Source organism: Ipomoea triloba, chromosome 10, assembly GCF_003576645.1.
Source record: "Ipomoea triloba cultivar NCNSP0323 chromosome 10, ASM357664v1".
In the NCBI taxonomy this organism is placed as follows: Eukaryota; Viridiplantae; Streptophyta; class Magnoliopsida; order Solanales; family Convolvulaceae; genus Ipomoea; species Ipomoea triloba.
The window spans coordinates 24,879,705-24,895,016 of NC_044925.1; the positions used below are offsets into that span (position 1 = coordinate 24,879,705).

General features: G+C 34.3%; 2 protein-coding genes across 2 annotated transcripts; both read right to left on the bottom strand.

Moving 5' to 3' along the window:
* Positions 1-1,673: 1,673 nt before the first annotated feature.
* On the bottom strand, positions 1,674-2,658 carry LOC116033012. Its single transcript, XM_031275765.1, has 2 exons — positions 2,363-2,658; positions 1,674-2,078 (listed from the first exon to the last, which is right to left on the bottom strand). The coding sequence occupies exons 1-2, from the start codon at positions 2,618-2,620 to the stop codon at positions 2,022-2,024; spliced, it is 315 nt and encodes a 104-aa protein (XP_031131625.1). The 5' UTR covers positions 2,621-2,658; the 3' UTR covers positions 1,674-2,021.
* Positions 2,659-8,194: 5,536 nt separating this feature from the next.
* LOC116031624 (probable WRKY transcription factor 65) lies at positions 8,195-10,131 on the bottom strand. The gene is made up of 3 exons (XM_031273870.1): positions 9,835-10,131; positions 9,589-9,738; positions 8,195-9,192 (listed from the first exon to the last, which is right to left on the bottom strand). The coding sequence occupies exons 1-3, from the start codon at positions 9,975-9,977 to the stop codon at positions 8,595-8,597; spliced, it is 891 nt and encodes a 296-aa protein (XP_031129730.1). The 5' UTR covers positions 9,978-10,131; the 3' UTR covers positions 8,195-8,594.
* Between the last annotated feature and the right edge of the window lie 5,181 nt (positions 10,132-15,312).

A 15,312-nucleotide genomic window follows, 5' to 3' on the forward strand; every position in this document is an offset into this window, starting at 1 on the left:
GTAAACCAGCCTAGGTTGCTTATAGTTGACCGGCTCAAACTGAGAAGACTGATAGGTAGTCCCCATAGGGAGTCGAACTCGGCTGGACTTTTCATATCTTATTACTGCTATTCTTACATAATCTATGAACACCAAATTGAAATGTAATTACATACTGAAGCTAAATGTAACCAGAAGTAAACATTGAGATGGGTGCAAGGTTAGTTTGAGAATGACTTCTCTTTAATGGGGTCATTTTCACAACATTTAGCATAGGCCGAGGCATGGAGAGTAGACAAAGTTGTAAACTGTGAATCTGCAGAGGGTGCAGTCTGCAGTGGAGGATTAGGCAACAATGAATTTGTATTGTACCAAAAAGTCTGTCTTTAGCAATCATGACCTTGTTATATACAACATTAAAATCCGTTTTTGAAAATGTGAATAGATTACAGATTTGGCGGTTTCTGCAAATGTTGCATTCCATTGGTTAATATCCAGCAGTCTTTGATTATTTGAAGAAATTCTTTGTTTGATTTTGGGAAATGAAAAACCGAGAAATGAATACAGAAGATCATGAGTTTGATTCTTGTCAATAATTTTTCGATTGAGCTCGTTGGACAAGATCTTCCTAGTATAGTGCAGGGTTTACCCCATGCGCATTTTCAGATAGGGACGGTATACTTTTTGATACAGAAAAAGTGATTTTATTAAAATGACTTGATGATTTTCTTATGTAAAGAATATTTCTACTAAATAGAAAAAAATAGCAGAAAAAAGTTACGATTTAATATTTTCATACATATATTAAATATACTGTGTTTTTTTAATTTGAAATAAAAAAATTTTAAATTTATGGTATACGTACTATCTATTTCAAAAAAATTAACGTCGTCTTAGAATCCAATGATGATAAATTGTATGGTGGTGCAAAACTCTTTTGGATTTTGGTGTCCAAATGGCTGCCTTAGGAGTTGGGACCATCCTACGTACGTTTAGGTTTGAGGATGACCTTCAACTTCAAGTCCCTATCTTCTATAACTAAGCACTAGCCTATATTCTCAATTTCACTAACGTGAGAGCTGTGTATTGACCTTTTCATTTTGAACTAAGATATTATGAGCATCCTAAATTAATTTACCTTATTGTATTCTTTTGTTGATTATGGTTAAAAGGTGAGTTTCACCTAAAGCATTCTTTTGAGTAGCGGCTATAGATTTTATCATAAATCAATGCCTATATATTCCATTTCTTGTGTGGTTTGTTTATTGGTATTATCGATTTGAACCAGTCAACTATGAGTAACTTATGTTGGTTTAATTCCTTGTGGTCCCTTGTTGGCTAGATCACAATATGAGTAACTTATGTTGGTTTAATTTCTTGTGGTCCCTTGTTGGCTAGATTACAATATGAGTAACTTATGTTGGTTTAATTCCTTGAGGTCCCTCGATGGCTAGATCACAATATGAATAATTTATGTTGGTTTAATTTCTTGTGGTCCTTTGCTGGTTACATCATAATATGAATTTCACTCAAAGCGCATGCTCTTTTAAGTAGTTGCGGGCATCACCATAAATCAAAACTTATATATTCCACTGTCTAATTTTACATGTTCTGTTTATTAATCAAATCAATTTTTTTCATAAATTATAAATAACATTAATCAAGTTTCATTAACATATTTTGTTCACAGAAGAACATCTCAGATGCAGATTCAATTCTTGGATTTTAAAAAGTTCCCAACGGAACAGTTGTACATTATCATCATCAATCATCATGTTCTCCACCCCCAACCGGCCAACCCCACCCCTCATCCCAAGCCCAGCGTTTGCATTTCTTAATATTACTACGTATTTATTTATTTGATCACTGATATATATATACACATTAAAAAAAGCTACTGCAAAAGTTGCATTCAAGAAAAATATTAATTATATTAAAATAAAAATCAAAAGAATATGCAGGTCAGCAGCTATACTATTTGTCTGCATTTCTATTAAAAAGACAAAAAAAAAAAAAAAGTTTGATTCTTTCCTCCAATAATGCTAGCTTCTGCCTCCCTGAAATCTCTTCGGAGAACACAAACATGCTTCCAAAACCCCCTAGCAAAAATAAATAAATAAAATTTACACTTACATTTCTTGATATTCAACGTGCATGCGATAGTTGAACTACATATTTATATTTATATATTATGTTTGCTCAATGCTGAGTACATATGTACAATCCAATTATTAGTTTAAACTTTTAGTTGGTACAAAATTATTTAATTTGGTATCAACGACTATGTTGGGATATAATATATATACATAAATGTGCAGGTAAGTTATAATTCAATAAGTTTTATCAAGAAATGAAGCAAGATTACTAAGTAATAACATCTTACATGGAAACAATGTCGTCTTCTTCTCTGATGTCTCTTCAAGACTTTGGTTAACTTGGCAGCCATTTCTGAATGAGAGAGAATCTTCCCTGGAGAGCTCAAGAACACACTTCTTTGGATGGGAGGAGACCACAGACCGCTCTGCGAGTAATCAAAGTCGAATTCCGAAACATCTGAGAATTTGGAGAGAAGTTTTTCTGAGACAGACTTTGAAACCATCTGAATTCTCAATGGAGAGGATGAGACTTCTGAGAGAGACATTTGACGATATGATGTTTTTTTGACACTACTATGCTATACACTATATGTTCCCAAAAACTACTTGGACTGTAATATGGCAATATTAGCTAGACTCTTTCTTTTCCTTTTAAACCGTCTTACACGGTCAAGTCTAAAACTGATGTGATATATATGGAAAATTACCCATTGGTGTAACTTGTAAGTTTTATAAACTTGTATAATGGGATTTACCATGGGTAAATAATGAGAGAGTATAACTTTACCATGACAGTCAGTATGGTAGAAATTTTTATAGTGCATTTTACAAAATACCAAGGACACTTGAAAATTATTGTATTCAGTTATTCACAATAATATGTGTGTGTTTGCCTAGTGTATCTGGAATTCTGGTCAAACATAGATACTTTTTATATCAACTACAATCGTATGCAAGTATAATTTTGAGTTGTACTACATAATGTCATACTCTTACCCAAGGCGCTTTGTGTTTAAATTCAATGGCTTTATCATTTACTTACTTAATTACGGTGATCGAGTATACAGAATTACCATGACAATCAGTATGGTAGAAGACTAACCCTCGTCCCAACGGTCAGCACATTAAGTGGTAGGGGACTAGCCATGGGTGAAGATCGAACCCTCAACCTCATGCTTAAGGGACAAGGTGCTGAATCACCAACCATGTTGGTTTTCATATATATATATATATACACATACACACACACTTGTAACTTTTATTTTTTATTTTTTATTTAATGACAAAAACCATTGATTAGCCATAAATCTCCTCTTTTCCACCTTAAAAAGAAACATGACAAAGAACCCACTACTAACAGTATTGTGCCATACTTTAGCATGTTGTACTTCTTCCCTTATTTGGAAGGCAAAGTCAAAAGCATATATAATAGCTTAAAAGAAGAATGTTTTTTTTTTTCCTTAAATTTATTTGAAACACAATCGCTGTTGCAAAACATTATAATAACAGTTGAAGATGGTAGACATTAGTTTTGGAGTATTTATGTGTTAATATTGGCGTCTTGTGCAAAAGAGGGAAGGGTATGTTGGGGGAGGATGGGATTGGTGAACAGTAAATTAGATCCTGCATCTTTAAAGAAGAGTACAAATGTGGAGAAAAAATTAGTATGAAAATGATTTTTGTGGAAATTAAATGAAAGAGTGAAAGTGGAAGCAGAAAACCATGATAGCAACTGAGAAATTTACGGTCACTATTTAAAAGTGTGCACGAAATAAACATCACTAGTATGTAACAGTTTGTAAACTATTTATACAGGAGAGATGAATCATATTAAAAAGATCTTGTGTGATGTGTTCGATGCCGAGAGGCTCTTGGAGTTTGAAATATCATATATCATAGGATTCATGAGCCCAAATGAGGATTATATATATTTTCACCTAATTATTTTTGCAATTTTTGTATATTATTTCTATGATCTGTTAGGTACAACATCAATTGGTTTTAGTATTTCCAAATCCACTTTTGACTTTGGGAAGAGCATTACTAAAATGCAAATGCTAATCATTGGTAGACTGGAAGTTAAGTTGTATTTATTACCAATAATTACAAAATGTATTTTTTTAGTATCGTCAAAATTAGACTAATTGTCAAATTTTCTTTTCATTTTTTTTTTCGACACAAGGGGTATGAAACTTGCCCATACTTTTTTTTTTTTTTTGAAATTCTTTACAATATAGTATATGTTCTATACTTTTTCAAACTTGCTCATACAATTTAGAGTGTGTTTGGTTCATGGGTTTACACACTAGGAATGAGAATTAAAATCATAGTTAGTGTTTGGTTGACAACTTTTAAAACACAACTATGAGATTTGATTATCCCTTCAATTAAAAATCACATTTTAAAATACCTCTCTTTAAGAAAAAACTCAACATTACTCTAGCATCAATTGTTAGATTGAACATTTATCACTACATTAAAAATTAAACAGATAACAAAGACATAACTTTATTTTTATAAATTTAAATAAGGCCTTCCCCAATAATGGGGTTTTACACAAGTTTTAAGAAAAAGGTGATGAGTTGGAAGAGTAATAAAGAGGAAAGAGAAGGTTTTGGCACCTCCTGCAAGACATGGGATTTTATCAGAGTTGTGGAGCCCATTTTTATTTAATGAAACTTTTCTTGGGCGCGTTGCGCGGATGTTGCACGTAAATACCAATATTTTTTTTATTTTCTTTTTCAGTTTTTTTTTTTTTTTTTTTTTTTTTTACCTTCATCCCACTTTCTCTTTCCTAATCACACTTACAAAATTCTTCAAAACCCACACCAAAATTGATACTATTGGGGAAGGCCTAATAACAGGTAGTGCCACCTTTAAATTGTACAATAGCAATAAAATGTTGGACTTGACCTCCGACCCCTCCCAAGACAAGACAATCATAGGATTCATGAGCCCAAATGAAGATTATATTTTCACCTAAAATATATTTGCAACTTTTGTAACATTATTTCTATGATCTGTTAGGTAATAGGTACAACATCAATCAATTGGTTTTAGTATTTCCAAATCCACTTTTGACTTTGAGAGGAGCATTACTAAAATACAAGTTCCAATCATTGGTAGTTAAGTTGTACTTGTTACCATTAACTATAAAATATATTTATTATGGTCAAAATTAGACTGTGTTAACTTACAAGTTACACTTTTTTTTTTTTCCAACACAAAGCTAGGCTATAGAAACTTACCCACACAATTTATAATTTCTTTATTAGCTTAAAAAATAGTGGAAAAGAGATTGTATATTGATTTTATTCATATCGCAGAATTAGAACTCTACTCAAAGGTTGATATTTCATATCCCGTATAGGTTAAATGGCGTCAAGTTGGGTACTTTTAAATTTATTTTCCAAAAAGATGACTAGGCAAAAATAACCTCTATTTGGAAAATAAGTTTAAAAGTACTTTTATTTGGAAAATAGGATTTTAAATTACCTATCTTTATATATATATATATAAACCTAGCATTGCTCTGATATTAATTGCCAGATCAAAAAAAATTATAGCTGATAACAAATACACAACTTTACTTTTATAAGTTTATATAACAACCAGTGCCACATTTAAAATGTACAGCGGGGATAAAATATTGGACTTAACCTTCAACCCCTCCCAACACATAAGAAAATTATAGTGCCATGCTAGAAAATATTTTTCCCAATAGTTATACCATGGACCTGGGTCCACCTTGCAGGGTGGACCCACCCGTGTCCATTTACATAGTGAATGTTCACAATTTGAATTGTGAACATTCAGTATGTAAATTGCGAACATTCAATATATAAATTATGAACATTTAGTATGTAATTCTGTACTTTAAACACAAATCTACCTTGCAAGATGGATCCGGATCCACATAATAATTTGCCCATTTTGCCCAATCCTAGTGGGGCAAACAAAATGGTTACAAATTGTGGAAACAATTGTGGGCTAAAGCCCAATTAAACTATCGTGAGAATTGCATAGACAAAAGTTGGACTGGGCCCAAAAACCCAATTAAAATAACACCAAAAGTTTGACTGGGCCCCAGATTCCAATGCCTTAACGGATAAGAAGAAGCACTTTATATTATAAGAAGCAAAAGAGATTAATTAACAAATTTACAGTAATTAAAAAAAAAAACGGGTGACGTTACTAGAGATTCGCATGTGACGCCATGAGAAGCACGTGAGACACGTGTCACCGATGAACGCTGTCCCCTTATTATTACGGAGTATTAAATTTTAAAAAAGATAAATTTTATGACGTTATAATAAAAATTTAGTCCACTCTTCACAATAGTATTAAATATGCAACTTGGGTCCCTTACCTAAGCCGCCTCACCTAATCCATTTTTTTTTAAATAAAAAAAATTATCATTTGATTAACTATTTTAATAGAAATTAACTACTCCTTAATCACATCTTTCTTAGCTAGCTTTGCAAGGCAATTTGATGGTGATCATGTGCACCCACCACAATGCATGGTGATGATGATCACGTGTGATGAGCCTAAATTATTGGCACAATCATATCCGTTGCGTAGAAATAATATAATTTTAATTAATTATTTAATTAACTAATGGCATTAAAAGTCAATATTTTTTCATTGACTTTAATGGGTGGTCACATCGGATGATTAATTAGTGATTAACAATTAGGCTGTTTGTTGAATGAAGTTACATTCTTATAATCAAAGTGGCATAGGATTGGGGATATGTTTCCTATTGGGGGTGGATTTGATGTTCTTGTTTTATAACACACTTTTTCAAAAGTGTAAATTTTCTTTTAAAAAAAAAATCTTATATAACCTTTACAAGAAAAATGATATATTTGGATAAGGATTTGAATTAGGATTTTTTTAAGGAAGCAGAGGTTAAAACATAAATGGTGTTGATATGTTAACTTAGAATTATCTTGAAAAGATAGGTGTTGATATTGTATTTATTGATTCCAATATAAATGATGAGATGAATTGTTATATGTAGGTCTATGTGTCAAGGTTAAAGATTTTTGGATTATTACACAAGAGCAGTGTTTACTTAATTAGTGCACTTTCTCAAGTAGTGATTGCAAGTTTCACTTTTAACCTAAAAATGTTAGAGATTTTCTAAACATTTTAATTGTTTTGACAAGTCAAGCACAAACATGACTCGAAATGAATTTAGTTACAGTGATAGGAATACTAGATGTTTTTCGTGTAAACATAGATAAATATCACTACATAATCACGCACGTACACACACAGAGTTTAGGGGGTCTTGACTACTTAGTTCCGAGCCTAAGTGGAGATACTCTCGAAATCAAACTATCCAACCTCACATGTGCAAAGTAAACACCTACCTTGTACTTGGTGATAGTGTATCCTTTTCTTTATACTTCTAAAAAAAAATTCCAAGCAAAATATATAAGGAGTGTTTGGTAAATAGATGTTAGCTATTAGCTTATTGGGTTAGACTAGTTGATAGTATTAGTTGATTGCAGAAAGATGTTTGGTAAATTAGTTATTAGTTGATAGCTGATTACATGCAAGGTGATTTTTTCAAAAAGCTTATTAAAAAAGCTACTTTGAGCAGCATTTTGAATTTTAGCATTTTGAAGCAATAATCTATTACAAAAAAAAATAATTAATCAAACACTTATATTGGAAGTTTAACAAAATCAAATGGTTAATAGTAATCAAATAAGTCAAAATTAACTGATAAGCTAACTATGTTACCAAACAGAGCAATAGTTGGTAAACAATATAAATAGAAATTTTCTAAATAATATATTCTCAAAAAATGTACTAATACTTTTTGTATTATATAACTTCTCAATTTTTAATAGTTAACTAGGGGTTCTAATTCATTCAAAATAATCTATCATCAAATTTCTTGCAATAATAATAATGATATAACACGTTCTTTATAAGTTAGTGCCTAATATACTATGAGTTATCTTATCATGATAATGTACTATATGTAAATACAAATTAAATAATTCCATATCCAGGCACACACTTGAGACAAGCCTGGTCATATGTGCACTTCCAAAGTAAAGCAAGGAGAGAGAAATATTCAATTCCTAAATAACCTTTTCTTTGAAAATAAATAATTTGGACTGTCCAAATAGATTTAATGGCTAAAACTTTGAAAAAAACAAAGCCACATGATCTCTCCAATCCCCAAGTAAATATAGTTGTAAAGAGGGCAATCAAGGTAGCCGTTGGATTTGAAATCAACGGCTAATTCTACTAATTACAATGAGATCAAGACACAAACCTAAAAAAAAAAAAAAAAAAAAAAAAAAGACATAAAACAAATGTAAATTAAAGAAATAAAAATGTTTTTTTTTCTTTTGGTTTTTTGCTTTTGTTTTGTCTCGGTATCTTATGACGCAGAATATGCAGTTTTGTAAGGCCTATTATTAGAGTTAAAAGAATACACGCATTGGGCAATGTATCGACAAGTGGGGAGATGCCACGTGTCAACCGATCCCATCACGCGGTCCCACACCACGGTGTCAAGTTATGCCGGCGCCGAGCTTCGTCTCTCTCCATCATCCCGATCCCGAACTCCCTCGAACATTCCGGCAGCTCTCCGAGCCCGGCGAACGGCGATTCCTCCTCCTCCCGCATTGAGAATATCACCGACATGTCGGCGTGCGTCACTCGCGCCTCCGTCAAAATGGAAGTGCTCTCGATCACCGTCGACGACGACGTCGTCGGCTCGAAGCTCGAAAACCACCCGAACTCGTCGCTGTAGATCACCGACGGCGAATCGCCGAGTCCGCCGAATTTTTCGGAGGTTTCGGTTTCCGGTTGGGCGGAAAATTCGCTGGCTTCGGCTTCGGCTTCGGCTTCCCGCGCGTCCTCGGCGTCGGCGGCGGCTTTGGATGATGATCTTGTTGTTGGCGCGGCGGCGGCGGCGGCGGTGAGAGTGACGGCGTTGCGGTGGGCGTGATTGTTCCTGGCGGCGGGCCATGGGTGGTTGTGTTCACAAGAATAAGTCACCACTAGCATGTTTGGGTCTACACGGCTCCTCTCCACTTGCTTTTTCGCTGGGCACCCTTTTGAGCTGCTACATCTATAATATCCTCTGCAATTTTTTCATCATTCTAACATTAATTTCATCAAAAAGCCTGGTTATCCAGCACACACACTCTCAGACAATAACTGCAAGTTCCCTCATAATCCAACATTAATTTCATCAAAATTCATACAATTTTATTCTGACATTAATTTCATAGTCACCCACTGCACACTACACCATCAGATATTGACTACAAGTTTTCCTGACCACTCAAAAACATTAATTTCATCAAAATTCTTACAATTATCAGCAGTCGTTAGACCGTGTATAATTTTTTAACACAATTGGGCTAAGGAAAGAAGATCAAGATTATACTAATTAAGTTCATATGAGTGATGTATATGACACAATTATGATTTTATGGATTGATTTTCTTGAGAATTGAGATGTATATATATATACCTAGGATAAGGGGAGCCTTTGATTGGCTTTTGTCCATATTTCCTCCAAGCCCAAGAATCGGACGGCGGAAAGCTGCTCTCGCCCTTGAGCTTTGATCCTTCAACGTCGTTGATCGGCACTGACACCACTCTTTTCTGAATGGCACGTCTACTGCCAAAAAACCCCAATTTACTATATTAGGGTTAAGTTGCATGAAGAACACTAAGAATTGAAACAACCTAGGAAAACAAAAACATGCAAATAAACCTTCGTTTGGGGGAATTGATGGAGGCCATCTTGGTGTCGTGAAACATGCCGGAGCGCGGCGAATCGGCGCTGTTTTCCGGCGAGTTCTCGGAGTCATCTTGGTCGTTGATAAAAGGCGGCTGGTTGCTGAATCTACCGTCCATGGCCGGATTATTGGATGGAGTTAGTTGGTGAGTCCAAAAAGGTGTGTAATTGTGTATACTATCAGCCTTTGCTTGTATGTATATGTGGATATGTACTTAGATGAAGATTTAGATATTTAGAGGAGGATAGAGATGGCAAGTGGGGGGATGGGGGGATGGGGGGGGGGGGNGGGGGGGGGGGGGGGGGGGGGGGGGGGGGGGGGGGGGGGGGGGGGGGGGGGGGGGGGGGGGGGGGGGGGGGGGGGGGGGGGGGGGGGGGGGGGGGGGGGGGGGGGGGGGGGGGGGGGGGGGGGGGGGGGGGGGGGGGGGGGGGGGGGGGGGGGGGGGGGGGGGGGGGGGGGGGGGGGGGGGGGGGGGGGGGGGGGGGGGGGGGGGGGGGGGGGGGGGGGGGGGGGGGGGGGGGGGGGGGGGGGGGGGGGGGGGGGGGGGGGGGGGGGGGGGGGGGGGGGGGGGGGGGGGGGGGGGGGGGGGGGGGGGGGGGGGGGGGGGGGGGGGGGGGGGGGGGGGGGGGGGGGGGGGGGGGGGGGGGGGGGGGGGGGGGGGGGGGGGGGGGGGGGGGGGGGGGGGGGGGGGGGGGGGGGGGGGGGGGGGGGGGGGGGGGGGGGGGGGGGGGGGGGGGGGGGGGGGGGGGGGGGGGGGGGGGGGGGGGGGGGGGGGGGGGGGGGGGGGGGGGGGGGGGGGGGGGGGGGGGGGGGGGGGGGGGGTAGGTGATGGATTTGATGAGAACAAGAAATAGAGGAAGAAAAGTGGGGGGTGGAGTTTAATATGGGTCCGAATGAAGACAGATAGGGCAGATATGTAGTTTATAGAGGACGTGCAAGAAAATGTTGAAATAATCCAAAATATTAATTATTAAATTGCAAATGTGAAAACGACCTTAATTGTTGATTTTAATGTCTGTCTAATCCGATGTTATTTTATTTTCTTGTGTATGTATGGCCACCCCACCATTTGGATTACATGGGGATGTCCAATAATTGATGACCCAGTGGTGTTCTTTACCTCAACTACTTGTTTATTTTTACTCTGCGAGAAATTTTTAGGTAAAAAATTTTAAGTGCGTTTGGTTTAAGTAAGTTGAGATTATTCTAATAATGTGAGAAATTAATGTAATATGGAGTATTATTTATTCGGTTCAATTAATCTAAAAATCGTGGTAATATAACATTAGATGTCACATAGGAAATTAGGTAATATTCAAGGTAATTGATAATCTCGATGGTTTCATCTTTACCTCAACTACTTTCTTGTTTTTGCTCTATTTTGTTCAAGTAATTTGAGATTACCTTGGTAATGTGATATTACTTAATTATTTGGTTAAATTAAAGTAATATGAAATTCAAGGTAATATGACATTAGTTGTCACATAAGAAATTTGGTAATATTTAAGGTAATTAATAACCATGATGGTATCATTTTTACCTCCAACTACTTTCTTTGTTTTTACTTTGCAAGGAATTTCAAGAAAATTTTAAATGCTTTTGGTTCAAGTATTTGAGATTATCTTGGTAATGTGAGAAACATAATGTAATAGTACTTATTTAGTTCAAGCAATTTAAAAATCGAGATAATATAACATTAACTGTTACATAGAAAATGGAGTAATATTCAAGTTAATCTCATTACCTTGCAAATCTGAATTGTTTCAAGATTACTTTTTAATATTTTTATTTAATTGCCTTCAATTTATTGCTTTGCCAATGTTTCTTGCTTTGTCCATATGTCTTTTTTGTTTTAATTTCTTATTTTTTAAGCCAAATATTTACCTTTAGGATGAATCTCCTACAAAATATATAATTTTTTTCTCAAATTAAAATCACAATAATAGTGTCATCTTAATTTTGTGTTTTGATTCAATTCATAATAATTATTTTATAAGGTATTACTATTTTAAATTTCATAAATTTCAAACACATAAGTTAAGGGCATTTATGTAAATGATGTAATATAACCTCCAACCGAATAAGTTAATATTACATATTCCTACAACTTTAACTAAACACATAAGGTAATCTTGAATTTTCGTAACTGACCTCACATTATCTTTCTAGATGTAATCCGTTAGGTAATCTCATATTCCGTTAATCAAAAGACCGCTTATAGTGATAATATGGGTTAGGATCATATATAGTATACTTTATTATATTGAATATTGTTAAAACAAATATTGGAAATTACTTGGAAAGTAAATTATTTAAAATAAAATTAAAGTGTAAAGAGAGTTAATTTTATACTGATTCAAGAATTTGTATAATTCCTCTAGTCCATTCTTCTACTTTAGTATGTAGTAGGAGAAAAATGCACTAAGCCGACACTTGAGCTATGAGAACCAAGCCAACATCACGTTCATTACCATTGCTTTGATTGAGTCGTCTTGACCATGACCACATCCCTCGCCTCTAGGGCCCCACACCCTGGTCGACATAATAATAAAGGGGTAAAAGTGGGAGGACTAGTGGCTAGTGCCCACAATGCAATGAGCCAATGTTCAATCCTGTGTCCTTACTCACCATTTATCACTCAAGACCCAACTGAGGTACCCGTACGGGCTTGATTCAGTCTTCTTGAACTTTAAGATATCTTGATCTATCTATGTAAACACTTAGAACTTTAATTTATCTGTCTTATCTATATGTTTATGCTTTTGTTATGCTTGCTCAACTTAATTTTCAGCTTATATATATGACTTTTTCAAGTTCAATTTTCAGCTCTATTTATTCTTGTTTTTAATTTGTCTATTGAAGAGAAGACAAATTCAAATTTTACTTCTTATCCTTTGGATATTGATTGTTGAATATTATATTATCAAAATTGGTCTAACACTTACTAGATTGACAGTCATTTATTGCCACTTTCATCCAGAACTTAAGTTTTGAAAAGATAAAATGTCAAGCAGATAGTGTAATTGAGCTATCTAAGTAAAAAAAAAAAAAACAATTCAAACCTCCTAAATCGACTAAATGTTTAATTGAATCCTAAATCAACTTGTTTAGTATGGTAGGTTATTGTTTCTCAGACTAAAACACGCCCTTTTTAATTTCTTTTAATGATTTTTAAAGTTTTTTGTTTTCTTAAACAACTTTTTTTTTAATTTTAAATTAATATAGCAATAAGCTGTCTCCTTTCATGAACATCTGTAAAAGGAGACTTCGATATCCGCGGTCTTTCAAACTTTCTATCTCCTCTAAAATGAGGGTGGTAGGCATGGATGTCGTCCTCATTTCAGATAGTCTAGATCTTAAAGATAACTATGACTATCTATTTTTTTAAACGGTCATGACTATTGTTTTTGGATGGCCATAGTTGATCTGTGAAAGGAGACTTCGATAGCTGCCGGTGGCTATATTAATAAAAAAAAACTTTAAAACTTTATCTTTTTCAAAAAATTTAAAATAATAAACAAAACAATTTTTTTTAAGAAAACAAAAAGATAAAAAAATCATTCAAAAATAAGAATTAAAAAAGTGACACGTGTCAGACCGAGAAACACTAACATACTAAACAACTTGATTTATGACTTAATTGAATATTTTAACTAATTTAGGAAGGTTTTAATATAATTTTTTCTAATGTTTAGAGACTCAATTGCATTACCATTTAACTTAGGGTCAATTTACTTTTTTTTTTCTAAACTTTTTCTATATATGTATGGACAATCCCACCATTTGGATTGCATGGGGATGTCCAATTATTGGTAAACCCTGTGGTGGCATCTTTACCCTAACTACTTGCTAGCTTGTTTTTACTTTATGCAAAATTTGAGAAAATTTTTACTACCACACATAGTTTTATCTGATATTACCGGCATAGTTTTAAATATATTATATATACCTTAATAAAGTCTTAAAGTTGTTTTAGTCTTAAAGATGCAAAACTTTTGAATTTTTGTTTTTAATGATTTTTTTAAAGTTTTTGTTGGAATAAAATATTATATATACATCTGCTGGAATTAACTCACGTAGTTTTATCTGATATATCGGCATAGTTAAAATTTTTTTTTTATAATGTTGGGCGGTAGCTTGGAGGGCCAAGTCCAGTATTCTGACATCTTGTCATAGAAATGTGGTGATAACTGTTACACAAAAAAATAAATTAAAATTATGCTTTTGCTATTAGTTATAACTTTTATTGTAGTGGTAAACCTTTGATCTTGACAGATAATAGTATAGGTGTTGCATCTTCAAAATGAAAGGTAGAGAAATGTTTATAATTTAAAATAAGTTATGTAAATAATTAAATATGCACTATTTATATCTTTAATATGTTGACATTATAGGTATGACATTTTAGTATTTTCCTAATTAATATGATATACATTTTTAGTAAATTTATTTGAATATTAACTTATTATAAGCACATAAGAAATTTTTTTTTAATTATAGTGGTTATATGGAGTGATTCTCATGTGAGACCACCTCACGGATCCTTATTTGTGATACGGCTTAGATCATGATAGAAATGTAATTCGATCTTATGCTGAAAAATATAATAATAATCATGAATAAATTATTTATTATTTATAAAGAAAAATATAATACCTTTGAAGAAAAAGTGTAATATTATTTTAAATTTAAAATGTAATATTTAGGGTTGAATTGTTATTTGTGAGAAAAAAAGTGCAATATTAGTCCTCGATAAATTGTTTAATTGTTATTTATGAGAGAAAGTATAATATTCATGATGAAAAATGTGATTGTTTTGATAAAAAAAAATGTAATACTTTTAAATCAAAATGTAATATTAAGAGTTAGAAAGTTATTTATGATGAAAATTGTAATACTTATGTGAGAATATGTAATACTTATAAAAAACTCAATTCGTCTTATGGATGAGGATTCATGAGAGTCTTATAGGAGAATTTTTCGGTTATATATAATTATGAATATGTACATTATCCATGTGAATGAATTATGAATTTTCAAATTATATATATATGTAGGATGCTAATAAGCTATTTCATCGATCGAAAGCTTTAAGGTTTTACGTTAGATTCGATCTTTTACCTAATACTGCCAGATCCAATAATCAGATCCTATATAGTGCTTTACGAGTAATTTTGTTTTTATGTTTTGTCTTGCTCGATGATATTTAGAAGAAGGAATATCGTTTTTGATTTGAGATACTCTAGCTAGATAAGAGTAGCCTATGCAGTATTTTTTTTTTCATTTTTATTTTATTTTATAATATTCTTTTAGCAATCAATAGTTAACATTTAGCATCATTTTATTTTTTTTTTAAAAAAATAGTTAAGTAAGCCTCATAAGTGAATCGAATAGTGCAATTGATCCCTTTAACTAAAAAAGAAGCTCAATTGAGACTCCTTAAACTGACAAAA

Coding starts and splice junctions, on each gene's coding strand:
- LOC116031624 (XM_031273870.1), bottom strand. CDS start 9,977: ATGGACGGTAGATTCAGCAACCAGCCGCCTTTTATCAACGACCAAGAT. Junction 9,739..9,834: donor ATCAATTCCCCCAAACGAAG/GTTTATTTGCAT, acceptor GTTTTTTGGCAG/TAGACGTGCCATTCAGAAAA. Junction 9,193..9,588: donor AAAGGCTCCCCTTATCCTAG/GTATATATATAT, acceptor AAAAAATTGCAG/AGGATATTATAGATGTAGCA.
- LOC116033012 (XM_031275765.1), bottom strand. CDS start 2,620: ATGTCTCTCTCAGAAGTCTCATCCTCTCCATTGAGAATTCAGATGGTT. Junction 2,079..2,362: donor GAAGACGACATTGTTTCCAT/GTAAGATGTTAT, acceptor TATTTTTGCTAG/GGGGTTTTGGAAGCATGTTT.